The sequence below is a fragment of the Rattus norvegicus genome, chromosome 10 (assembly GCF_021556685.1).
Source record: "Rattus norvegicus strain SHRSP/BbbUtx chromosome 10, alternate assembly SHRSP_T2T, whole genome shotgun sequence".
Taxonomy (NCBI): Eukaryota; Metazoa; Chordata; class Mammalia; order Rodentia; family Muridae; genus Rattus; species Rattus norvegicus.
In genome coordinates, this window is record NC_141543.1 from 71,338,940 (window position 1) to 71,365,973 (window position 27,034).

General features: G+C 42.7%; 1 protein-coding gene and 1 long non-coding RNA gene across 11 annotated transcripts in view; one reads left to right on the forward strand and one right to left on the reverse strand.

Annotated features, from left to right (window-relative positions):
- Positions 1 to 1,201: 1,201 nt before the first annotated feature.
- LOC148003002 (uncharacterized) lies at positions 1,202 to 15,186 on the reverse strand. Of its 4 annotated transcripts, none has more exons than XR_015631873.1 (4): positions 15,044 to 15,186; positions 14,654 to 14,881; positions 10,848 to 10,979; positions 1,202 to 1,390 (listed from the first exon to the last, which is right to left on the reverse strand). It is a non-coding gene; the product is annotated as an uncharacterized LOC148003002 (long non-coding RNA). The 4 variants fall into 4 exon arrangements; XR_015631875.1 differs by lacking the exon at positions 1,202 to 1,390 and adding an exon at positions 8,295 to 8,398 and having other exon boundaries at positions 15,044 to 15,166; XR_015631874.1 differs by lacking the exon at positions 10,848 to 10,979 and having other exon boundaries at positions 15,044 to 15,158.
- Psmd11 (proteasome 26S subunit, non-ATPase 11) overlaps positions 14,490 to 27,034 on the forward strand; it is a 45,745-nt gene continuing 33,200 nt past the window's right edge. For 6 of the 7 annotated variants that reach the window (XR_015630611.1, XR_015630612.1, XR_015630613.1 and 3 more), the window contains exons 1-3: positions 15,224 to 15,353; positions 18,003 to 18,104; positions 25,045 to 25,169. Coding sequence is in view for 3 of the 7 variants with exons in the window: in XM_087572040.1 (XP_087428166.1) it covers positions 15,263 to 15,353; positions 18,003 to 18,104; positions 25,045 to 25,169 (318 nt within the window). In the remaining 4 variants the exon portion in view is untranslated. Of the gene's footprint in view, positions 14,838 to 15,062; positions 15,354 to 18,002; positions 18,105 to 25,044; positions 25,170 to 27,034 lie in introns of those variants that run through there. The other variant, NR_172065.1, reaches the window with a different exon arrangement.

Here is a 27,034-nt window from a genome sequence, read left to right on the forward strand (position 1 = left end):
AGCAGCTGTGTTTGAAAGGGAATCTAATTGAGGGGCAGACAGAGTGATGAGTCACAGAAAGATCTAACAGAAGGAGTCAGAGATAGAATGCATCCAACTCTCACAAGGACAACACAGGAAAGACAAGCTATTTAAGAGCAGGAGTCGGTGCTATGAGTGCAGTGCACTGGAGGTGAGTTCATGAGTTCATACAATTTGATGCTGGTCAGCAGAGGGAGTTGAAGCCAGAGAATAAGAAGGAGCCAGAAGATGAGAACAGATTGCTAGAGTTAGTTTGAGGCCAAGCAGAGCAATTCAGTGAGAAACTGAGAGAAGCCAGATTGAGTCAGTCAGCTTGGAGAGGAGTTTGGGTTCAAGCTAATTTGAACCAGCCAGTCAGAGTTCAGAAAGAGCTGGAAAGAGTGAGCTTATTCAAATGGTACACCTCTGAGATGAGAATTACATCAGGTGAATAAAAGTTACCTTTACACAACACTAGTGTACAGGTTGAATGCCAGAGTAGATATACCAAAGAATGAGTTAGTGAGATAGAAAAGTGGACCAAGACATTCTCCCAGAATGCACTAAGAAATAGAAACTGGTGGAAGTACAAGTGAGGATTTGGGCAACGTTAAGGTTGAGTTCAGAGTGCTAGTATTAGGAGGAAAAGGCAAAGCAGATGTGGGAAGAAATAGTCTGCAGATGCTGTTCTGTCACCTTCCTGCTGGACCTCTCCTTCACCAAAGACACTGAAACTACCCTCAGATTGCTTTTCCTGTCAGTCCAACAGCTAGCTCATGAATGAGTGCTATCCTTATTGGTGACACCTGACATGAGTTCTGCTGTGACCAACTACTACTGTCTAGTGTCTATTGTGTTGTGACAATAAACTATCCTAATAAACTATTTTTTTAAAGATTTGTTTTATCTATACAAGTACTCTGTAGCTGTCTTCAGACACACCAGAAGAGGACATCAGATCTCATCATAGATGGTTGTGAGCCACCATGTAGTTGCTGGAAATTGAACTCAGGACCTCTGGAAGAGCAGTCAGTGCTCTTAACCACTGAGCCATCTCTCCAGCCCCTACACTGTGTTTTCACTCAGTTAAAAGCCATGTTGAAAACAGCACATCAAGTGGCCCTTCAGTCCATCTTTGCATGCTTTGGAAGATATTAATCCCCTGATGTTTTAGACATTGAGGATACCTTTTTTTTAAAAAAAAAGATTTATTTATTTATTTTATGTATAGGAGTACACTGTCACTCTCTTCAGACACACAGAAGGGGGAATCAGATCTCTTTACAGATGGTTGTGAGCCACCATGTGGTTGCTGGGAATTGAACTCAGGACCTTTGGAAGAGCAGTCAATGCTCTTAACCACTGAGCCATCTCTCCAGCCCAAGGATACCTTTTTTAAAAAAAAAAAAAAAGATTTATTTTATGTATATGAATACACTGTCACTGTCCTCAGACACACCAGAAGAGGGCATCAGAACTCATTACAGATGGTTGTGAGCCACCATGTAGGTGCTGGTATTTAAACCCAGGACCTCTGGAAGAGTAGCCAGTGCTCTTAACTGATAAATCTCTCCAGCTCCGAGAAACTTTTTTTTTTTTACTCTGTGACTCGTTAACTTATGTGGTACCTTTGTGGAGCAAAGTAAATATATTATCAAATCCTCTTTTTTTCCTGAATAGATTATGCTTTTGAAATTTCAGGTTCTTGTTTCTGAGTCACAAGTATGTTTCCCATTTTACTGAGGTAATTGTAGTTTTCCTTTCACATTGCATCCCTATCTGAAACCCAAGCTTTGGTACCATCAGTAGTGACCTTTGACTTCCATTAGTGAAGTCGGTTTTTGAACTTCACCTCTTAACACCTTTGATCATATTTGTGAAGCTCCTTTCTCAGCCTATGCTGTAGTTACTAACACAGTACCAGAGACTGGGAAAAGTTTTAATGAAAAGAGGCTTATTTTGAGTCATGGTTCTGTGGCCCTAAAGCTTCATTTTAAAAACTTTGGATGGATCAACTTTCTGGTCCCTACCTCATAATAGGGATTAAACTTCAGCATGTCTTCCTTCCTTTCTCCTTCCTTCCTTCCTTCCTTCCTTTCTCCTTCCTTCCTTCCTTTCTCCCCCTTCCTTCCTTTCTCCTTCCTTCCTTTCTCCTTCCTTCCTTCCTTCCTTTCTCCCCTTCCTTTCTCCTTCCTTCCTTTCTCCTTCCTTCCTTTCTCCTTCCTTCCTTTCTCCCCCTTCCTTCCTTCCTTCCTCCCTTCCTTCCTTCCTTTCTCCTTCCTTTCTCCCCCTTCCTTCCTTTCTCCTTCCTTCCTTCCTTCCTTCCTTCCTTCCTTCCTTTCTCCTTCCTTCCTTTCTCCTTTCTTCCTTTCTCCCCCTTCCTTCCTTCCTTTTCCTTCCTCCCTTCCTTCCTTTCTTTCTCCTTCCTTCCTTCCTTTCTCCCCCTTCCTTCCTTTCTCCTTCCTTCCTTCCTTCCTTTCTCCTTCCTTTCTTTCTCCTTCCTTCCTTTCTCCTTCCTTCCTTTCTCCCCCTTCCTTCCTTCCTTCCTCCCTTCCTTCCTTCCTTTCTCCTTCCTTTCTCCCCCTTCCTTTCTCCTTCCTTCCTTCCTTCCTTCCTTTCTCCTTCCTTCCTTTCTCCTTTCTTCCTTTCTCCCCCTTCCTTCCTTCCTTTTCCTTCCTCCCTTCCTTCCTTTCTTTCTCCTTCCTTCCTTCCTTTCTCCCCCTTCCTTCCTTTCTCCTTCCTTCCTTTCTCCTTCCTTCCTTTCTCCTTCCTTCCTTTCTCCTTTCTTCCTTCCTTCCTTTCTCCCCCTTCCTTCCTTCCTTTCTTCCTTCCTTCCTTTCTCCTTCCTTCCTTCCTTTCTCCTTTCTTCCTTCCTTTCTCCTTCCTTCCTTCCTTCCTTCCTCCTTCCTTCCTTCCTTCCTTTCTCCCCCTTCCTTCCTTCCTTCCTTCCTTCCTTCCTTTCTCCTTCCTTCCTTTCTTCCTTTCTCCCCCTTCCTTCCTTCCTTCCTTTCCTCCTTCTCCCCCTTCATGTTCAAGATTTATTTCCTGTGCTTTGGTGTATACCTGTGTGAATGTGTTGCACCTCCTGGAACTGGAATCATAGACAGTTGTGAGCTACCATGCGGGTGTTGGGAATTGAACCTGGGTCCTCAGGAAAAGCAGCCAGTGCTCTTAACTGATCTATCTCTCCAGCCCCAAAACTTTAGCATGACTGAGAGGGATCAGACTACATGGGAACCACAGACCAACCTTTTCTTTGTATCAAGTCTCCCTGCATAAATGGGCCCTCCTCAGCGGTGTCTGCCTCATTTCACTGGGCATGGACTCAGAATATATTTGCCAGTTCCCCACATTTTCAATATAGTTTAATCATCTTTACACCTGTACCTTCTCATCTCTCACTCCCATTGAACCTCTTCTTTCAAATCTCGTTCCAGAGCAGATTTAGAGCCTCATAGTCAAACACTAACCAGAGCCGGGTGAACCCTGCAGGTGTGGGGCTGGAAGGATTGCAGGGGTGGAGATCACAGGAGAACATGACCCACAGGATGACTAAGCAGGGCTCACTGGGGATCACAGAGGCTGTAGCAGCAACCATGGGCCCTGTATAGGTCTGACTCAGGTCCTCTGCATGTACATTATGGTTGTGTGGCTTGCTTTGTGAGTCACAGGATCGATTTGGCCTTTTTGCCTGCTCTTAGACCTTTTTCCTCCTACTTGGCTGCCTAGTCCATTGCCTTGAGATGAGGGTTAGTGCCTAGTTTTATTGTGACTTGTCATGCCATGTTTGGTTGATAGTCCTGGAGAGGAGGGGAGGAGGAAGACTGGGAAGAGTGGAGGGAGGGGAAACTGTGGTCAGGATGTAGTGTATGAGAAACAAAAGAAAAAAAGAAAAAAAAAAACCCTAAGTCCTATCCCTGCTTAAAAATTATTTATGTGGCAATGGTGGTACAACATTTTTAATCCAAGCACTCGGGAAGCAAAGGCAAGCAGATATATGTGAGTTTGAAGCCAGCCTGGTCTACAGAACTAGTTCGAGGACAGCCAGAGTTACAGAGAACCCCTACACACACACACACACACACACACACACACACACACACACACACACCACACAGCACACACACACACACCACACACCACACACCACACACCACACACACACTAACACACAACACACACAAACTCACACACCACACACACACCACACACACACTCACACACCACACACCACACACACACTCACACACCACACACCACACACACACTCACACACACACACTCACCACACACACACTCACACACACACACCACACACACTCATACACACACACCACACACACACACCACACACACACTCACACACACACACCACACACACATACCACACACACCACACACCACACACACACACACACCACACACACCACACACACACACACACACACCACACACACCACACACCACACACACACACACACCACACACACACACACTCACACACACACACCACACACACTCATACACACACACCACACACCACACACACCACACACACACACCACACACACACCACACACACACACCACACACACACACACACCACACACCACACACACACACCACACACACACACACACACCACACACACCACACACCACACACACACACCACACACACACACACTCACACACACACACCACACACACTCATACACACACACCACACACCACACACACCACACACACACACCACACACACACTCACACACACACACCACACACACACTCCACACACACATACCACACACACCACACACCACACACACACACACCACACACACCACACACACAAACACCACACACACACACCACACACACCACACACCACACACACACACACCACACACACACACTCACACACACACCACACACACACTCATACACACACACACCACACACACACACACCGCACACACCACACACCACACACACACACCACACACACACACACCACACACACCACACACACACACCACACACACCACACACACCACACACACACCACACACACCACACACACTCACACACACACACCACACACACACCACACACACCACACACACTCACACACACACCGCACACACTCACACACACACACCACACACACACACATACACACACCACACACCACACACACCACACACACACCACACACACACCACACACACTCACACACACACACTCACACACACCACACACACACACTCACACACACACACCGCACACACTCACACACACACCACACACACACACACACACTCTCACACACAGACACACACAAGAAGATTACTTATTCATTTGTTTGTTCACTGGGTGTGGGTCCATGTAGCATAGTGTGGATATGTGTGTTTGGAGGCTGGAGGATGACCTGCAGGATTCAGGACTTGCTTTTCCCCTCCCACCACTTGGTTTTCGGGGATTGCACTCAGCTTGTCAAGCTTAGTCCACAAGTGCCTTTGCTACTGAGCCACCTTGCCAGCCCAATTTTATGCAGTTCTTTTTATCACTGTTGTTCGGAGACTGGGTCGCACTCTGAAGGCCTAGCTGGCCTGGAACTCATAGAGATCTACTTGCCTCTGCCTTCTGAGTGTCACTGTGCCCAGCTTCAATTCTTTGAGACATGTTGTGCCAGACCTGGTGGTAGGCCTGTAATTCCAATCTCTTGGAAGGCTATGACAGGAGGATTAAAAGGTCAGTGCCTGCCTCGGCTGAACAGTGAGTTCAAGGCTCCCGAGGGAGAGGTGGTAAGCATCTAACTCGGTCTCTCAGTTCCCAGTACCATGAGCAGAAGCAGGCAAGCTCAGAGATAGAACGGAGCAACCCCTAGGCTCTGCTCGGCTTACGTTGTACACACCCCTTCTCAAACAATCTGCCTAGCAACCTCAGATCCTCACCTGTATCAAACATTGTGCACACACCCCTCTTAGAGCAGTGTTCCTGGCAACCTGGGGCACTGAATGCACTTACACCCTCCAAACAATGGAGAGCTTGCAAAGTGTCCAGTGGGTAAACACATGAAACTTAAGATTGATTCCTCAAATCTACAGTGGAAGGAGAGAACCAATTCCTAAAGTTTTGTGACCAGCACAGGCAATGGCATGCATGCTTCTTCACACACACACACACACACACACACACACACACACACACACGTGTGCACACTTGCATACACACACATGTACACACATACAAACTCACACTAAAAAGAAACAGTTGAATAAATATTATTCTTAAGCAACCTTTAGTTAACTTTTTTTTTAAACACTTTTTTAAAGATTTATTATATATAAGTACACTGTTGCTGTCTTCAGACACACCAGAAGAGGGCATCAGATTCCATTACAGATGGTTGTGAGCCACCATGTGGTTGCTGGGATTTGAACTCAGGACCTCTGGAAGAGCAGTCAGTGCTCTTAGCCACTGAGCCATCTCTCCAGCCCCCTTTAGTTAACTTTAGTATTTTTTTTCTTTTCTTTTTTTTTTTTTTTCCGGAGCTGGGGACCGAACCCAGGGCCTTGTGCTTGCTAGGCAAGCGCTCTACCACTGAGCTAAATCCCCAACCCTAGTATTTTTTTTTTTCTTTTCTTTTCTTTTTTTTTTTTTGGAGCTGGGGACCGCTAGTATTTTTTTTTTTTTTTTTTTTTTTTTTAAAGACAGTGGTTTTCTGTTTAGCCCTGGCTATCCTGGTTCTGAAACTTGTTATATAGACCTGGTTGATCTTGAAATCATAGAAATCCATTTATGTCTGCCTTGTGAGCGCACCACCAAGCCCAACGCAGTGACTCAACTTTTTTGGTTAGTTTCCACTGAAACATCTCCCAGAATGGATTTGGATAAGGGAGGCAGGGTCAATACAGCCAGAACTGGTTTTGAATACATACTCAATTAGCAAGCTGTATTCCCAGATTGAACATTTAGGGAAATCCCTTAATTTATGCATATGCATAATCAGATTCACATATGATTAAAATCAGATGCGTCATGGGAAAAGACACACCAGAGCAAAGGCTTACATAATCTTACGGATCAACTTAAGTAGAAAACCACTCACTCTATATCCCCTTAGCAACCAGTTCCTCTTTCTCCTCCTTGTCCTCAGAAAATGAGAACTCAAGCAAGCAGTCACCCCCCCGGGTATTCTAACTCAGTAGGGCTTGCAGCTTCTCTGATCTGGAATATCATTTTGCTTCTGAATAAAGTTAACTTTCCACTTCTCTGTGTGCCATTTGTCCTTCTTTCCATAAGAGCAGGAACCTGGGAGTACCATGTCCAGACAGTGACCCATGATAACCAAGCATACATAGCTTTTATTTTAAACTTACTTTATGTATGTGAGTACACTGTAGTTGTCTTCAGACACACCAGAAGAGGGTAGTAGATCCCATTACAGATGGTGTGAGCCACCCTGTGATTGCTGGGATTTGAACTCAAGACCTCTGGAAGAGCAGTCAGTGCTCCTAACTGCTAAGCCATCTCTCCAGTCCTTCAAACATATCTTTTGTGAGCTACTTCGACACTGGGATGAGGGATTTTATTTCATGTATTGAAAAATGATCTGGAGCTAGAGAGATGACTCCGCCGTTAAGAGTGCTTGCTACACAAATTGTGAGGACAGGAGTTCAGAGCCCAACAGCCATAACAAACGGGAGATGATATGATTGGTTCCACAGATATCCATAAATCCAGTTCCTAGTGATCTGGTGACTTTGGAGGGCCTTTCAGGCGTGTGCACCCACCCATAAACACCCATACATTCACGGAGACACACACATAAGAAAATGGTTTTTTGTGTGCTCCACTGTAGTCTTTTTGCAAGATTTCCTTTTGTGTGCATGGGTGTTTTGCCTGCATGAATGCCTTGCACCACATATGTGTAGTGGCTAGAAGAGGCATTCAGAGTCTTCGGAATTGGAACTACATATGGTCATGAGCCACCATGTTGGTGCTAGGGACTGAACTTGGTTCCTCTGGATGGTCAGCCAGTGCTCTTAACCAGAGAGCCATCTCCCCAGACCCTTGATAAGGACATTTTTTTTCTTTTCTTTTTTTTCGGGAGCTGGGGACCGAACCCAGGGCCTTGCGCTTGCTAGGCAAGCGCTCTACCACTGAGCTAAATCCCCAACCCCTAGGACATTTTTTTTTTAAAGCTAAAAAAAAATCGATATTGCAGGAAGACATCTCTGTCAAGAAGACAACAGGAGGTCAGTAACATAATAGAAGTCAAAGCATTTCAAAGTTATCAAGAATCCTTTTTCTTAGACAAGGCTCTTTATTGTGCTGACTCGTGAATGCTTTCTTCTTGTTAGCACAGAAAATGGCAATTTGCAGTCTCTCCTCTGTCAAAACAAAATGTCTTAGGTCAACAAGACTTTCAGTAAAGAAGGGTACTTCTTTCCCTTATATTTCTATCTTTAAGGACACAATCACAGTGTGTAATTTTACAATGTTTCCAAGGCACTGAAAGAACAGATTTGTTGTAAGAAGATTCTATTCTGGCCACACCTCAGGTCAATTTTGAAGACAAAGTATTATTAATAACTAGAGGCAGCCAACAAGTTTTAGAAAATCTGTGACTCACAGACTCATTTTTAGCTACTTTGGTTAAGAATATCTGAAGATGAGGGGCTGGAGAGATGGCTCAGCGGTTAAGAGCACTGACTGCTCTTCCAGAGGTCCTGAGTTCAATTCCCAGCAACCACATGGTGGCTCACAACCATCTGTAATGGAATCCGGTGTCTTCTTTCTCATGTGTTTGAAGACAGCTACAGTGCACTCATATACATAAAATAAAACGAACCTTTTAAAAAAAAAGAATATGTGAAGATGACCTGGAGAAATGGCTCAGTGGTTAGGAGTACTGGATGTTTCTATAGAGGATCTGAGTTCAATTCTCGCACTGACATGATGGCTTACAATTGTTTGTAACTCCTGTCCCAGAGGTTTTGTGGCAGCAAGCATATATATGGTGCACTTGTGTACACATGCAGGCAAATACTCATACCAGTGGAATAAAGAAAAACTGAAGACTCGGGCTAGGTTCAGTTTTATCTAGAAATAAAAATTCGGGGCTGGGGATTTAGCTCAGTGGTAGAGCGCTTACCTAGGAAGCGCAAGGCCCTGGGTTCGGTCCCCAGCTCTGAAAAAAAAAGAACCAAAAAAAAAAAAATAATTCTTCACCCTGTCTCTCAGATACATTGAGAAGGTGCACGCACTATTTGTGAATTTGATTTTGCTTTCTAGAAGACAAGCTCTGTAATAAAAAGGACAATTTGGAAACCATGAAGTATTTAAAAAGAAAAAAGGTAGCTTTGGGCCGTAGAGGTGCAGGTCTTTAATTTCTGTGCTCTGGAGACAGAAGCAGATGGATCTTTGAGTACAAGGCCAGCCTGGTCTACAAAGTGAGTTCCAAGACTGCTAAGAACACCCAGAAAAATCTTGTCTTGAAAAACAAAACAACAAAACAAAACAAAAGACACACCAAAAAACCCCCGAAAAACAAAACAAGCAACTAACAAAACCCCAAGAGCAGATTACATGCTATGTGGGTTTTATAATAAAATCGGTATTATTAAAGTATGCACACATAACAAATATTTACCATTTTAATTTTTTTCAAAGGAGTTTGGATGAAACATGTTACATGGCAGAGGCATCCAAAGAATGAGTGTGGGCTTCTCACACACTGAGAGCTGGGGCTTTAGCTCTACAGTAGAACCGAGGACCAGTGCTCAGCACCATCTGTTCACCTTTAACCCCAGCACTTAGGAGGCAGCAGGAGAAAAGTCTGAATTTTAAAGTCATCTCTACTTACACAGTGAGTTTGTTTGGAGACAGAGACAGAGACAGAGACAGAGACAGAGACAGAGACAGAGACAGAGACAGAGACAGAGACGGGAGGGGGGAAGAGAGAGGAGAGAGAGGGGTCATTTTAAGTATACATTTAATCATTGTGGAGTATTCACCAGAGAACTGCTGAGATGGGGGTTTAAGCCAATAGAAAGTCTTTATTAGCCTGCCAGCAACTACACTGGGTATTTGGGATCCCGGTTGTACCCCAAATTCTTCCTCAGAATGAGCTTTTAAGGGCACATACACACTTGCACATACACTAAAACAAAACCCCAAGAAACAAAGCAACCTGCCCCCCCCCCCCCAAAATGTCTTGAGTTGATGTGCTTTGGTTAATAAGAACAGTTAGCCCGTAGCAGTGCTAGAGACACCACAAAACAGTGTTAGTACATTTATAGCTTTCTCTTGAATTACATAGACTTTGATGGGTTAGGGTCATTTTGGCAGGTGGTGCTGTCCATGAGCCGAGTTTAACAGCCTGAATGGTACTTCCACCATGGAGTCAGTTGTGCTAAGCTCCCTTATAGTAATTAAATGAAGGAGGTTTTGGTCGTTGTTTTATCGTGTGTGGGATACTAGACTTGACCCCAGAGCCTTCCAGATGTTAAACATGCTGCACTGCTGAGGTGTGGCTGCAGCTCTGTATTTTTGAAAATAATTTCACCTTCATCCCGTGAATATAGGCAGCTGCATTATTGGCTGGCAGCAAAGTGAAACGCCGAGCTCTATGTTTATTTAAGTTTAAATTACATTCCTACTTTCTACAGCCGGAAAACCATCTTCTGGGTGATCTGTCTTGGCAGGATGCAAAAGCCTTGCTTATCTTTTGATAAGAGAAATTATTTTGGGATAAAAAAGATAAGGGGAGACAGATGGTTGTTTCCATGGTGCTGCTGAGGTTGGAGCTTGGTTTTTCTGAGCCAATCATTTGCTTACCTTATGCCATTCTGATTGTATCCAGTCTACACGCCATGTGCTTTGCTATTCAAGTAAAGTCAAGCTGTCTCGCGATGTAATTGTCTATCTCCCATTATACCTTCAGTGGAGAACCAGTAATGGCACAACCAGCTGTAGTACAGACCCAATAATAAAAACAACAAGTATAAGGAATCTAAAACCCGCTTACATACAACTGCATCATTTTTTTTTAAAGAAGATAACATATTAGAGGCAGTTGTGGTGAGGATGCCACTGTAGACGTTATCACACCACAGGGGATCTCTTTTCCTGGTGTCACAGGAAGAGTTAGAAGATATTTGGGAGCTGGGGAGCTGGCACCATAGTTAAGAATGTTGAACTGCTTATTTGGAGGACCTGAGTTTGGTTCTAACTCCTATGCCTGTGGCTCATGACCACCTGTCACTCCAACTCCAGAGATCCAAGCTCCCTCTCCTGACCTCCACAAGATCCTGTGCTCATGAACACATCCCATAAAAACAGACACACAGACACAGATACAGACACACACATACACACACACACATCTATACATAAGATATAAAAATAAATCTTTTAGAAAAAGATATTCAGGAAGAGATGTGTTCCAGGTCTGTGGGATAGGTGGGCCTCATGGACGTGAAACTGGGAAGCTATTAGGAGCGAAGGCAGCCTTTTTTGGAGGCATTTGTACATCCTCAACCATGTTCTTCCTTCTTCCCATTGCCAGCTGATATTTCTATCAGTTTAGCTCTGGCTGCTTCCAAGTGCCAGATTTTGATTTCAATTCTTTTGTCCAACTTACTCGGATTCTCAGTCCCAGACCTGGAATATCTACATAATCTTTCTGCCTACCTGCCTGCCTGTTTTTCTTTCTTTTTTTTTTTTCCGGAGCTGGGGACCAAACCCAGGACCTTGCGCTTGCTAGGCAAGTGCTCTACCGCTGAGCTAAATCCCCAACCCCTTTTCTTTCTTTTTTTAAAAAATATTTATTTATTATGTATACATCATACAGCTTTCTGCCTGCATGTATGCCTGCAGGCCAGAAGAGGGCACCAGACCTCATTACAGGTAAGCCACCAAATAGTTGCTGGAAGTTGAATTCAGGACTTCTGGAAGAGTAGACAGTACTTTTAACCTCTGAGCCATCTCTCCAGCCCCCGTCTGTCTGTCCATCTGTCCGTCTGTCCATCTGTCTGTCTGTCCATCTGTCTGTCTTTTTAAGCAGGGTTCTGGTTGGCCTGGAGCACTCCATGTAGACAAGGAGGCTGGCTTTAAACTCACAAAGATCTGCCTGCCTCTGCCTCCTGAGTGCTGGGATCCAAGGCGTGCAGCGTCACATGCTGCAGCCCACTTCATTTCGTTAAACCAGGACCCATAAAATTTGGGTTAGTGGCTAATCTGTGATGGCTCCCATCCTACCTCAATCCATTCAGCAGTGGTTAAGGTAAGTAGAGTCACATGGTATAGCAGAAGGCTGTGACAGGAAAGAGAGACAGACTGGCACTAATCTAACATGCATTTTGTTTGCTTTGTTTCTGTTTTTAGCTTTGGCTTTTCAGGACAGGATTTCTCTGTGTAGCCCTGGCTGTCCTGGAACTCACTTTGTAGACCAGGCTGGCTTTGAACTCACAGACAGAGATCCACCTGCCTCTGCCTCCCTAGTGCTGGGATTAAAGGTGTGCGCTCTATCACTGTCAGGCTCTAATATGGTTGTCATGTTTAAGTCCATGTGTGAGAGTAGGAATGCCAAGTGTCAGCCAGAAAGGGTGTCTTCTGGGGAAAGGAAGTAGAGAGAAGGATGGGGCGCTTGCTAATCTGCAGGAGTAAGACATTGCTTTAAATGGAAGGATTCAGAAAGCATCTCTGGGGACTGTCCTTTGAGTTGAAACCTAAGGGTTATAGAGGGAAAAGGTGAGAGTGATGGAAAAAAAAAGGGGAAAGGAAAGATAAAAAAGGAACTGAGCAGAGCGAGAAGTGGGGGAGAGCTGCTGAGTGCTGAGGTGGGACGTGCAGAACAGAGGTCGTGGTACCCTGTGGCGCACTTGGAAATCTGCTCTGAAGACTAGACATACATGAAGAGGGTATGAAGCATCTCAAAGTGGGACAAGCAAAGGACAACTGTAAGAAGGTGGGTATGAGCTTTTCTTGACATCTTAACACGCCTGAAAACTACATGTTGATAGTCCACTTTAGAGACATGGCTCTCAATGTAGCCAACAGAGGATGACCACAGCGTGTATTCTTACGATACACGTTACCCCATAGTAATGTGTAGGGAAGATGTTATGTAGAAAGAAAACATTAGCCATCGAGTCCCCAGGTTATCTCCTATTCTTACAGCAACCTGGCGAGCTGGGTTTTCTTGTTTTCCAGATAGGAACACTAAAGATCAAAGTGAGTAAGAGCCTACAGATGTCACCATCTACTAGTAGCCAGCCTATAGTTTAGAGAAAATATATCATTTCCAAAGCCTATTGTTCTTAAATTGTATTTTCAGGATGATGATTCGATTGAATTGGCTAAGAAAACATACAGGAGCTGGAAGTGGTGGTGCATGCCTTTATTATTATTATTATTATTTTTAAAAGACACGTTTATTTTATTCATGTAAGTACACTGTAGCTGTCTTCAGACACACTAGAAGAGGGCACTGGATCCCATTACAGAAGGTTGGGAGCCACCATGTGGTTACTGGGAATTGAACTCAGGACCTCTGGAAGAGCAGTCAGTGCTCTTAACCACTGAGCCATCTCTCCAGCCTGGTGCATGCCCTTAATTCCAGAACCTTGGATTGGTGAAGGGAAGAGGACGGCAGATCTCTGACATCAAGGCCAACCTGGTCTACACATCTAATTTCAGGACAGCCAGGGCTACACAGAGGAACCTTGCCTTGAAAAACCAATTTAAAAAAAAAAAGATACAGGGCAGCAAGATGACTCAGTGGGTAAGAGTGCTTGCTGCCAAACATGCATACCTGAGTTCGATCCCTGGGCTCCACATGATGGGGAGTACTGACTTCTGCAAGGTCCCCTTCTTTATGTGCATGCCATGGCATGTGGGTTCCCACAGACAGATAGATAGACAGAAAGAAATACAAGTAAAAACTTAAAAAGTGCAGCAACAAATGAATTCAGTACAGAATCATTAGCTCCCCATCAGTTTGAGAAAGGAGGAATGACTTCATCAAGAGGAAAAACAGATCACAGAATTACACTGAAGTTCATGGAATTTCAGCGTTGGGAGAATTTAGAAGCCAGCTCACATGACACAACAAAGTCAGGATTCCTGTTACCAGCCTGATGGGATGTTACCCAGATTTCATTAGAGAAAGCAAAGGGTTGGGCATATCTTCCCCACCAGGTCTCAGCTCTGTCAGTCACTATTAGAGCATCACTAAACCACTTTATTCCCTTCCAGTTTCCTTAGCTAGTAATTAAATATTTTTTCACAGACCACTGTTGGACAAATGAAAGGAGACAGGTATATAGATTGATTAATCCATTCATAGAGGAGTATAATGTTGGTTCTACTTCCTTTCTTTAAATTTTTTTTTCTTTTTTTTTCAGAGCTGGGGACCGAACCCAGGGCCTTGCGCTTGCTAGGCAAGCGCTCTACCACTGAGCTAAATCCCCAACCCCTACTTCTTTTCTTTTATAGCACAGCTATTTAATTTCTGGATTGTCATCAACTAGAAGGTCTCCCTCTGTGTAGGTTTTAGCAACATCTTTAGGTTAAACCTTAGTGGTCGAATGAAATGTGCTTCCCCCTACTCTCCCTTGATATCTTCACAGGTATCGGATTACCTTTGAAGGAATTGAAGATCCTGGAGGAAAATTTTGTTCTGTTGTTGAGCTGGGAAGCTGGTATGAGTCAACGGTGTGAATCTCAAGCGCTATTTAAATTGAACGAGTGGTCAAAGATGACTTTCAATTCATAATGTGAAGCTCTGTCCGATGATGGAATGGTTATTTGTGTTCTTTCTCACTGGTGAGTTCATTCGGACTGGAAGGGAGTGTGTATACGTGTCCTTCCTGCAAAACATCCAAATGAATCTGAACCATGCTATTCCTGCCATACAATAGACAATGTGAAAGGTCATTTATCGCTATGAGTTAAACGGGGATACTTTTTATAGTAACAGCCAAGCTGCTTTCTTTGAGCACTCAGTCTCTTTTAGGGTGGTGGGGACTAACTTCGGTTTCGTCTCTTCAGATGGACGCGAGATGGCGATCGGGAGCTCGTATGCGGCTTTCGGGACGCTCCTGGTCCACCCGCTCCGGAGAGAAACTACAACTCCCGGAGTGCTCGGAGAAGGGAGGCGGGGTCTTCGGGTAGGAACGCGAGGGCTGGTCTTCCGGGTGTGTGTTTCCGGCGTCGGCGGCCGCGGCCGGGGACGGTGTGAGAGCGGTAAGATGGCGGCCGCAGCGGTGGTAGAGTTCCAGAGAGCTCAGTCTCTACTCAGCACTGACCGGGAGGCCTCCATCGACATCCTCCACTCCATCGGTAAAGGTCCTGGCGCCGTCCCCGCGGTTCCGCTGTCCCGGTGCGGCCTGTGTCAGTCGGAGGCGGCGGAGAGGGGCCGGGTTAGCCGACTATGGTGCTGCTGACTCACTGTGTGTGAGGGGGGCCGGGCTGGGGGCGCAGGCCGCTCGGGGCCCCCGGGAGCCCTATGGCTTCCAATCGGGCGGGAAGCCCCGAGGTAGCCCGCGCGTCCACCTGCTGGCTGCTGACTCACGGTGGGCGCAGCGCGGCGTGGAGAGAGGGCCGGGCCGGGTTCGCTACCCCTAAGGGTCCCCGGTTGTGGCTCGCGCGAGCTGGCCAGGTGCTGAGAGTGGCTGCTGGTTATAAACTGGTCGTAGAGTGTGTTATTGGAAGATCTGGGCGACTGCCGCTCAGGACTGACATTTCCCGCCGTTGTTATCAGCACAGGTTGCTCTGGGTGGGAGCGCGAGCGCTTCTCTTGGAGTTTTCTTCCGGGACGCTGTGAGCTACTGCTTACTCTCAGCCCTCAGCAGGAGGCTCCAGCAAAAGAGGGCCACTTTTTGAGTGTGGGAAGTTGAGGGGTGCCACACACTTCAGATTGGTATTTGGTAGAGGTGGCCGAGGCGATCCTCTGTCCGATGTTGACTGTAAGACTAAGTGTCGGAGTGGGACCGCCGGGACAGAGGAGGTTACTAATGTTTCCCAGTAGGGGTTGAAGTTAGTTCTGCGAGTTGTAATAGTCTGTTGTTCAGGGAACTTTTTGGAACCGGCGGGTCGAACATTACTGGAGGAAAAGAAAAATTTAACACCATAGTGTGATTGTCTTAAACCTGTGGGCAACAGAAAAGTCGCTTTTTACTGGGATTCAGACATGAACAGAAATAAGTGGATGATGGCAGAGATGGCCTTTTAATATTCAGTCTGAAGGGTTCAGTTAGGGAATGAGCTTCCTCTTGTGATAATGTGATCTTTTAAATGTAATCTGGGAAGATTCGGATTAGATCAACAAGTAGTTCGTGAATGCAGATATATGAGGGACTTCTAAGATAAGTATGTTGACATACTGAGTCTGTTGAATTTCAGTACTCAAGACTTGTACCAAGAAAGGACGGTGTCAACAACTTGATGTCCTTATCATTTGGGATACTAGAAAGGAGAGGAGTAGGAGATCAGTGCATTTTGAAGGAATTATGTTGATAAAGTGTTTCGTTTCGAAGTTCTGATCATGTCAGTTTTAGAACAGAGTACCTGAGTCCTCCGGTTGTTTTTACAAAGTTATTTTTCTGTGAACACACGTTATTACTTAGAACTGATCTGAGAAGCAGGAGTCTTTTTGTGCCTAATTTGTTTGCCTTTCAGAAAATAGAAATTACTGGTAAACATTGCCATTAGAGTATTTCATTTTTATAAGACCCATTATGAACTTTAGCCCTTTTTCCAAATGAAACCAAACAAATACAGGAAAAACCACCACCACCACCAACACCCTCTAAAGAAAAGTAAAATATGGATACTATAAAAAGAAGAAGAAAAAAAATAGTGTTTGCTCACTGTGCTGAGAGTTCCTGTAAGCTTCCCCTGTAAGCTTGAGTCACAGCACCACTTTTTCCGGACTCCATCATGAAGTATCAGAATCTCAGGTTTTGTCAAGTCATGATGCTCTTTTAGAGCGTTAATAACTAGTCATGGTCACCACAATAAGCACAGCAAACTTTGGAGCTGCTATTTGAGGCTCCAGCATTTGAATAATTATTAACAGTTGAAAGTGGGGCAGATAAAAAGTTATTTTAACAGGACTTGAATCCCTCCTGAGGCAGCAGTCTCTCTTAAGTGTAATTTCGGTATACCACTGAAGCTTTGACAGGAGTTTTCTCTAGGATGGATTTATAGAATTGTTTATTCTTGATATGTCCTTTGGCTAAAGCTTTCTTTTTTCTTTTTTTAAAGATTTATTCATTTATTATATATAAGTACACTGTAGCTATCTTCAGATACACCAGAAGAGGGCATCAGATCTCTTTACAGATGGTTGCTGGGAATTGAACTCAGGACCTCTGGAAGAGTAGTTGGGTGCTCTTAACCGCTGAGCCATCTCTCTAGCCCTGGCTAAAGCTTTCTATAGACTCAAAGTTTGTTGAAAGACTTGCTTTATAGACATGAATAACTTTACAATTTGATTTTACTTTGTGATAGGTAAATGCACAGGCTTGTTTTAAAAACTATCTGAATACAGCACAGTATTTAGCATGGGGCTCATTACCATAACTGGAAACTATTTTTACTTTATGCAAGCACAGCAGAAATTTCAAGTGTCTGTGGGTTAGGTGAATTCTTTTTTTTTTTTTTTGGTTCTTTTTTTCGGAGCTGGGGACCGAACCCAGGGCCTTGCGCTTCCTAGGTAAGCGCTCTACCACTGAGCTAAATTCCCAGCGGGTTAGGTGAGTTCTAAGGGATTGATTAAAAAGGTCTACTTAAAGTGAAGAATTTAGGTTTTTACTATTAATATGAGGCATATCCTATAGATATTTGGTCATTTTACTTTAAAAGGTTTTTTCTTTCAAGCATTTGTTTGCTAGTTTTATTTGGAAAATAGACTAGAGTTCATAATGGTCTAATAAGGGTGAATTTTCCCTTGCTTCATGATTTTAAGAGTTCATTTTCTTTTCTTAGTGAAGCGTGACATTCAAGAAAATGATGAGGAGGCAGTCCAGGTCAAAGAGCAGAGCATCCTTGAACTGGGGTCTCTCCTGGCGAAGACTGGACAAGCTGCTGGTGAGTCTTACACATGGGTTGTACCTGTAATGCTGTTGTCTGAAATGCCAGAGGGAGTGTCTCTCAGAACACGAGACTATATCTAACACCCGGTTCATTTGTGGAGTTCAGTTTGATTTTCCTGACAACTTGTTGATCTTGCATTTTGAAGCAGAAACGTGTAGACTTTTATTCTACAGCTGAGGGAAAGTCCTGTTTTTGTTGGGTATGGTGGTCTGTGATTTGTTCCTTGTTTTTGAGTTCTCACTGTATTTCCTTACATGTTGGTAGCAGCGGTCTTCAGTGATTTCATTGACTAGCTTTGGTATATTTAAAGAGAGTGACTTTAGGCTTTTCACTCGAAACATGACTGCAGATTTTGAATCCAAGCGACTCGATTATTTTTATTTATTTATTTATTTTTTGATGTAGACTGTGTAAGACATTAAAAAAGCAATAGTGCTTTCCTATAGGCGACTTCTTTGGTACCTGGGACTTTTGCATATTGTGTGTTGTCCAGACATCCAAGTGGTAATTGAGCCATTGGCTGGTTGAGTTTGAGATGATAGATGGATGATGACCAATAAGGGAATAATGTCTTAAGCTTGTTTGAACTTAAAATGTGTAATTGGGATCACTTTAAAGTGAACTTAGAGGGGCTGTAAGATGGTCCAAGGGCTATGGTGCTCCTGTAGAGGACCCAGGATTTGGTTCTCGCACCCACATGGTAGCTTACAACACTCTGCAACTCCAGTCTGAGGATCTGAGCCCCTTTTCTGACCTCCAAGAGCACTAGGCATGCACATGGTGTACAGATATACATTTATATTTTTTCCCTTTGAGATAGTGTCTCTGTGTAGTGCTTGATATCCTGAAACTTACTATGTATGTTGAACAGACTGGCCTCAAACCTGCAGAGATCCGCCTGTCTTTACCTCCCATTGAGGTGTGTGGTACCACACCTGGCCACTTGCTGGAATTTAATAGGTGAAATATAGTAGTTACAAAAACTCTTCTAGCCTACTTCTCTAAGACTGTGATTCTGTGGGTCGACATTCACAGAATAGAAATCCTGAGGAGGACTTGGAGCCTGTTGTATTTACCTATCTATGCAATAATTATTTGACAGATCTGTTGACTTTTAGCTTTGAAAACACGTCTATTCTCTTAATCTTCAATTTTGTGTTATTGTGCATTTCATACTTATCTAGCACTGTATCAAGTACCCTGCCTAAAAAGTTTCCGGTAGAATCCCTGGTGGCAGTATTACTTGGAAGGTAGGGAATGAGATAAGTATGATGTGTAGTAATGATTGAAGTGGTTTTGAGCATTAGCAGCCATAATGCCTAAGCTCAGGATCTGTGGAAATTTTCTCCGAAGACTTGAAAAAGAATCTGCTTAGTTTGTTAGATTCTAAAAAGGAGATTCTGATCATTAATTGCAGATAATTCCTATGAAATTAGGAATATGATTTTCAGAAATTAAAATAAAGAAATATACAAACATGGAAAGAAAGAGTATATTTAAGAATGAACACTCAATACTAATAGACTAAAATAGGAAAGGAGATTTAAAATAAGGTCAGATTACTTGATCCTCTGCTAGCGTGAGCATAGCAGTGCTTAGACAATACTACTAGCAGATGCTGGAGACAAGGGCAGAGCACTTAGTCCATGTTGCACTTCTGCCTTTTCTAGGAAGGAAAATGATTTTCAAACAGAAAAGATAGAAATAACATCAGAAAGAGAATTAAAGACAAGGTAGGTGAGAGAAAAGAGAGAACATGGTCCTTACAAGTTTGTTTCTTGGGCTGGAGAGATGGCTCAGCGGTTAAGAGCACTGACTGCTCTTCCAGAGGTCCTGAGTTCAATTCCCAGCAACCTTCTATAATCAGGTCTGGTGCCCTCTTCTGGCCCGCAGGCACATACACGCAGGCAGAAAGCTGTATGATGTATATATACATAATAAATAAATACATAAATGTTTAAAATAAAACAAGTTTGTTTCTCTTGGCTCTGACAATTTTGTTCATTGGTCTAAAGGAATACTAGCAGATACGAGTGCAGAACCACTTAATCAGGGAAATCATGGAGGGCAGAGTATATGTACACTGAGCTAGCAAATGTTATTCCACCTTTCAGAAAGTAATAAGAAGATGATCAAGCAAGATACTGCAAACTAGCCTAGGTGGTGGCGGCGGCTCATGCCTTTAATTCCAGCACTCAGGCAGTGGCAGGAACTCCATGAGTTCTAGGACAGCCTCTCTACAGAGTAAGTTCCAGTGCAGCCAGGGCTATAAAGAGAAACTCTGTTCCAAAAAACAAAACAAAAAAAGAAAATAAAAAATTACTATAAAGTGAAATCATTAATGACCTGGGATAGATGATCAATTAGGAGATTTTAATTTTATTGTGAACAGAGTATTCCAATCTCACCTTCAAAACTAGTAAATGCAGGGGATGTGCCAACAAAGTTTAATTGAACATGGTCACTTCCATTTCTGTGTTTAGGACTGCTTTTGGATTGCAGTGGAATTATTTATAAACTGCTAACATCTAAGACCATATAACCTTTCAAAGCCAAAAATATCTACTATTTGGCTTTCATAGAAGCTTGCTAACTGTAGAGTAGAAGAATGAGAGGGAATATATATCTGATGTGAATAGATTATTTTGTCATTTGCTAGAATATAAATAATAGGTATAGGTTATAAATTTACAGTAGGCTGAATAGTCGTCAAAATATATATTAATAATTGTTTTTGATCAATAATATCTGGTTCCTATGGTTAAAGCCATAGCAGAAGGCGTGTTACTATGTTACTTTTGTATTTGGTTAATCCAATACAGAGTAGATTTAGGAGCCACAGACACTGCCAAAGCTAGGAAGGTTAGTTCAGTTATGAAAGTAAATATATATATATATATATATATATATATATATATATATATATATATATATATATATATATATATATATATATATATATATGGTATATTCATTGAGAGGAAGATGTAGAATTATGTACCTTTATAATTCTCTATGTGAAAAATACCTTAATGGACTCAGTCTGAACCAATAATGCCATCTTGCTACTGGGTTGTAGATACACTCCTATAAATCCCAGCAGACCAGCAGATAAGTAAGAGTTGGAGGCAGGAGTTTTGTGACTGATACTGGTGCTGCACAGTGAGACCTTTTCTCAAAACAAACAAACAAACAAACAAACAAACAAACAAAAAACCCACTTCCCCTCACTTTTTAAAAGAACTGCTTTGTAGTAGCTGTGTGGTAGCCAACTCTGCCCCACCCTGAGAGCATTTTCTTTGGAGTTACCACAAGCCTATCAGACATTCTTTTTTTTTTTTTTTTTTTTTTTTTTGGTTCTTTTTTTCGGAGCTGGGGACCGAACCCAGGGCCTTGCGCTTCCTAGGTAAGCGCTCTACCACTGAGCTAAATCCCCAGCCCCCAGACATTCTTTTACAAAACTACATAACTTACTCAGGAGAGCGACTGAGGGGACAGTCATTGGAAACAGGATACTGGAGGAACATTTGAAACAGTGAGGATCTTTACCTTTGAGAACAGGAAGGTTGAAGAACTGCGAATGATAGTTACCTTAAAATATTTTTTTTCTTTTTTTCCTCCATCTTTATTAACTTGGGTATTTCTTATTTACATTTCAGTTGTTATTACCTTTCCCCGTTTCCAGGCCAACATCCCCCCTAGCCCCTCCCCCTCCCCTTCTTTATGGGTGTTCCCCTCCCCATCCTCCCCCCATTACCGCCCTACCCCCAACAATCATGTTCACTGGGGGTTCAGTCTTGGCAGGACCAAGGGCTTCCCCTTCCACTGGTGCTCTTAACTAGGCTGTTCATTGCTACCTATGAGTTTGGAGCCCAGGTGGCTTAGTCCCTGGAAGCCCTGGTTGGTTGGCATTGTTGTTCATATGGGGTCTCAAGCTCCACATTAAATATTTAAAGACAGTGGAAGGAGATACAGATGTGCTTAAAAAAAAATACAGATTTGTTTCCAAAAATTCTTTGATCAAGATTGGAATAGGCTGCTTTTTGAACATATTAATCACTAAAATCACAGTTTTTCAAACATAATAGAAAAATATGAAAGAAGGATTTTTGTGTCAGATGTCCTTTAAGTAAATAAAGCCATCATGAACTAGTGGTGCATATATCTTTTTTTTGTTGTTGTTGTTTTTTTTTTATGGGGCTGGGGACCGAACCCAGGACCTTGTGCTTCCTAGGTAAGCACTCTACCACTGAGCCAAATCCCCAACCCCCGTGGTGCATATATCTTAATAGTGGAGTACATGCCAGCTAGGTTCTCCTCCAGCCTCTACAGACACAATCCATACCTGTATAAATAATTAAATTTACATAAATACAGTATCGAGTGCACCTGTGTGTGTGTGTGTGTGTGTGTGTGTGTGTGTGTGTGTGTGTGTGTGTGTGTACAGAGTCTCATTTCTGTTCTTTTGAAACAGGATTATCTCTCTGTAGAACTCACTTGTTGTGATCCTACTGCCCTAGTTTTCTGAGTGCTGGGGCACTCCATATGGGACTAGGATTTTTTGCTTAGGGCAAGAGGGATTTATTTTGCCAATTGTTTTAGAGCTTTCACTTCTTGTAGCAGGGAGGGCACAAGTGGAACAGAACTGTTAAACTCATGGTGGACAGGAAGCAGAGAGAAGGGCACAAGAAGGAATTTGATGAGAGATAAAAAATTCACTGTTGACTGTTGTATGGAAGACTCAATAGTTCCTTAGTTAAACCTCTAAAGGCTATATAGAATTTATGGAAGTTAGGAATATACTTCAGGTGGGCTTCTGGTATGAAGGCACCTTGATAGTGAATATATGACATAAATGAGAATACAAAATGGGAAGAAGTCTTAGACATTGAGAATCAAGTCAGTCCTGGGGAGTGACGAGATGGAGGTTTGCATTCTGTATAGAGCTCTCCTTTGGCACCTCACATAGTTCTTTGTCTCCTCTGACTTGAGCAGATGAGGAGTTCAAGGACACTGAATTTCTGTTTCAGGAGGGCAAAGTTTGCTTGCCCTGAATTAGAGTTCTCAGGAGGATGAGTCTACAATTAGAGAATATTAAAGAGACACTGGCACTAAGATTGCTTCAACCTACATTCCCAAAATACTTCTTGTTTAGTTAAAACATTGTCTAGGGATTAGAGAGATGGCTCAGTAAAGAACACTTGTTATTATCTGAGAAGACCCAAGTTTGATTTCTGTCACTCCATATTGTGTTGCTTACAACTCTAACTCTAACTCTTGCTCTTCTAAGGGCATCTTGAGTTCTTCGATCTTTGACCTCTGAGGACATTTGCTCTTATTTGCAGGTGCACACATGTAATTAAAAACGATAAAAATAAATCCTAAAAACATTGTTGCTGGGTGGTGGCAGCACACGTCTTTAATCCCCGAGGCAGATGAATCTTTGAGTTTGAAGCCAGCCTGGTCTACAGAGTGAATTCCAGGACAGTCAGGGCCACACAGTGAAATCCTGTCTCCAAAACAACAAAACAAAGCATTGTCTAATTTTGTTTTGTTTGTTTGTTTGTTTGTTTAACATGCACCTCTCTATTGTTACTAAAGTTACTCTCTTAGATTTCCTGAGTTGCCATCTTCTAAAAGGGAGAAGAAAGCTTTATTTTTAGTTGTTTTTTATTTGTTGTTGTTTGTTTGGTTGTTTTTTGAGATGAGTTGTCTGTGATGGACAGTTTTTTAAGTCATTGCTTCAGACTTAGGTTTTGGTTCTTTTTTTTTTTTTTTTTTTTTTTTTGGAGCTGGGGACCGAACCCAGGGCCTTGCACTTCCTAGGCAAGTGCTCTACCACTGAGCTAAATCCCCAACCCCCAGACTTAGGTTTTGGAGATTAATGAGGAATTTTTAAAGGGTATAATGAAATACTTATTAATCAGGCTTAGCATTTAAGACCACCGACCGCTCTTCCAGAGGTCCTGAGTTCAATTCCCACCAACTGCATGGTGATTCACAACCATCTGTAATGAATCCGATGCCCTCTTCTGGTGTGTCTGAAGACAGCTACAGTGTACTCATATACATAAAATAAACAAATAAATTTAAAAAAGAAAAGGACAAGTCATCCTGATCTCACTGTACTAAAGAAGTGTTGTTACTGCTGAAAGGCTGCACAGGGACACTTTAGAAGCCTGGAGTTGGAAACATCTGTCTGAGGGAGACTGTTAAGGCAGTCTGAAGGGTAAAAAGATTACCCTTGTGACTTGATATTTGCTGGTTGTGATTTTGTCCATGGTGGGCAGGTGCATAGCATAGTTCATGTTTGATAAGACCGTTCTTGATAACAGAAGTACTTTGCTGGGTTTCTTTTATTAAAATGGATAAATGATGTGTAGATGGGCGTTTCCTGGGAGGTAACATAGTGATCCAGTGAATAAGCAGGAGTGGAGTACAACCTTGGTAGGTGATAACATTGTTGATGTTCTACTATCTGCTGTGAGTTAAAAATAATTAAACAGCATCCCACACTGTAGACTTAGAACTTATGTGGCTGGCCTCAGAGTCACTGTAGTTCTGCTTCCTCCTTAAGTGCTAGGATTACAGATGTCACCTACCACACCTGGCTTTGCTGGGAATTGTTAAAACTTCTAGTGTGTTCCATTAGACTGAAACAAGGAATGATTTTTATTATAGCAGCTCAGTTTTCTTAGACAGAGTTTAATGGAGTTTTAGAAAACACTTAATTAGTGTGTATTTGGGGAATACATGCATGCCATGTGCTTGTGTGGAGCTTAAAACACAGTTGGCAGGAATTGGGTCCAGGGCTCTAACGTAGGCCTCAGACTTAGCAGCAAGCATCTTTACCCCCTGAGGCTCATTTTTAAATGAAGATTTTGTTTCTAATATTAAAATTTACATTTTATTTTCTGAATTGCCATCCACACAGAGCTTGGAGGACTCCTGAAGTATGTACGACCTTTCTTGAATTCCATCAGTAAAGCTAAAGCAGCTCGTCTGGTCCGGTCTCTTCTTGATCTGTTTCTAGATATGGAAGCAGCTACAGGGCAGGAGGTAAGTTATATTAGTGACAGGAAGCAGAGAGAAAGAAGTGTGTTTCAGTGAAAGATGCCTACTTACTTGACTGTGGCACTGTGTGGAAGGGACAGCTGGGAGGGTGCTCAGGACTTATCATGTCAGTTTCTCTTTGTTACAGGGCATTTGATACTTTGAGTCTGTTCCATGCTTTGCTTTGTAAGTGGAGATTGTCAGTGGTCCCTGGAATCCTCATTACATCAGGGTCACAAACTGATTCTTGTCTTTGAGGTATTGTATTGCCACACCTTTGTAATGTTCTCTGTGTCTGTGGTACCTTTCATCTTGTGTCACGAAGTTTCTTACGAGCACCAGTTAAGCCTTGTGGCATCCTTTCTTGTCATGTTTTGTATGGCTTACATGCCTTTATTAAGGGGTGAGCATCCATCTGTTGTGTTTCATGTGTTGGGAAGTGACTGATGTTTTTATACATGTTACTTACAAGTTTAAAGTGGACTTTGAGCTGTTCAGAAGAGGTCCTCTCAGGACCCAGTATTTACTGAGTGCCTATTATAGCCAGAAGGGATAGAGCCGACAAAACACAGTAATACTCTCATGAGGATTACATGTTAGGAGGGAAGGCAGATGAAATATAAGATGTGTGATAATACATAAAGTCGGGGGCTAGAATTGCCAGCTGCTATGTCTGATTATCTACTGTATCTTAGGTGAACTTGCAGTGACAACGAAATCCCACAGTAGTATATTGGAATGAGTGAGGGGTTTCAGAAATCCAGGACACATGGATCCTACTTTGGAATTCTATTTTGTTAAGTTTGTTTTCTTGCTTTGATGCTTTTTTACTTTTTAGATTTATTTATTTTATGTGTATTAGTGTTTTCCTGCATGTATGTATATGTACTCACTAAATATGAGTCTGGTGCCCTTTGAGGCCAGAAATGGGCATTAGATGCCCTGGAACTAGTATTATGGATGGTAGTACACTGTTATGTGGGTGTTGGGAACTGAACTCAGGTTCTCTTCAAGAACAGTATGTGGTCATGAACTGCTGAGTCATCATCTCTCCAGCCCCCGCTCTGATGAAGCCAAGCTATTAACTTTATTTGCAGTCTTCAGTTTCCTTGTTTGTGGTCTATGATAGCTTAAAAATAGATGCTATCTAGATAAATGCTTTTGAATCAAAATATTATAGTTATTTGGTGAATTAAAAATACTTTTTAGAAATGTTTGTTTGTTTGTTTATTTATTTATTTATTTATTTTTAAAGATTTATTAATTTATTATATATAAGTACACTGTAGCTGTCCTCAGATACACCAGAAGAGGGCATCGGATCTCCTTACAGATGGTTGTGAGCCACCATGTGGTTGCTGGGAATTGAACTCAGGATCTCTGGAAGAGCAGTCGGGTGCTCTTAACCGCTGAGCCATCTCTCCAGCCCCTGTTTATTTATTTTAAATCAAGTCTTAACTTGTTTTCTAAATTGTACTTTGTATCTGTGAGTTCATCTTTGGTCTGAAGTAGCATTCCTTAAGACAGGCTGACCAATGAATGTTGACTTCTGACTAATAAATGCTACTTAGAAATTTTTTTAGGTTAAAAATAATTTTTTCTTCAGGTTTTGTTTGTTTGTTTGTTTGTTTGTTTGTTTTGGAGAGTCTCACTGTGTATCCTTGGCTAACCTGGAACTCATTATGCTGACCACCAGATCAGCCTGGGATTCAGAGAGACCCACCTGCCTCTGCTTCTGGAGTGCTAGGATTAAAAAGCACAGGCCACCAGGCCTTTAACCCTTACTCCTTTGCGGAAACACACTCAGCTCACACATGGTGCTCTTTTCATTTGATCTGAGGTACTCACTGGCTTTGTTGTATGGCTCCATG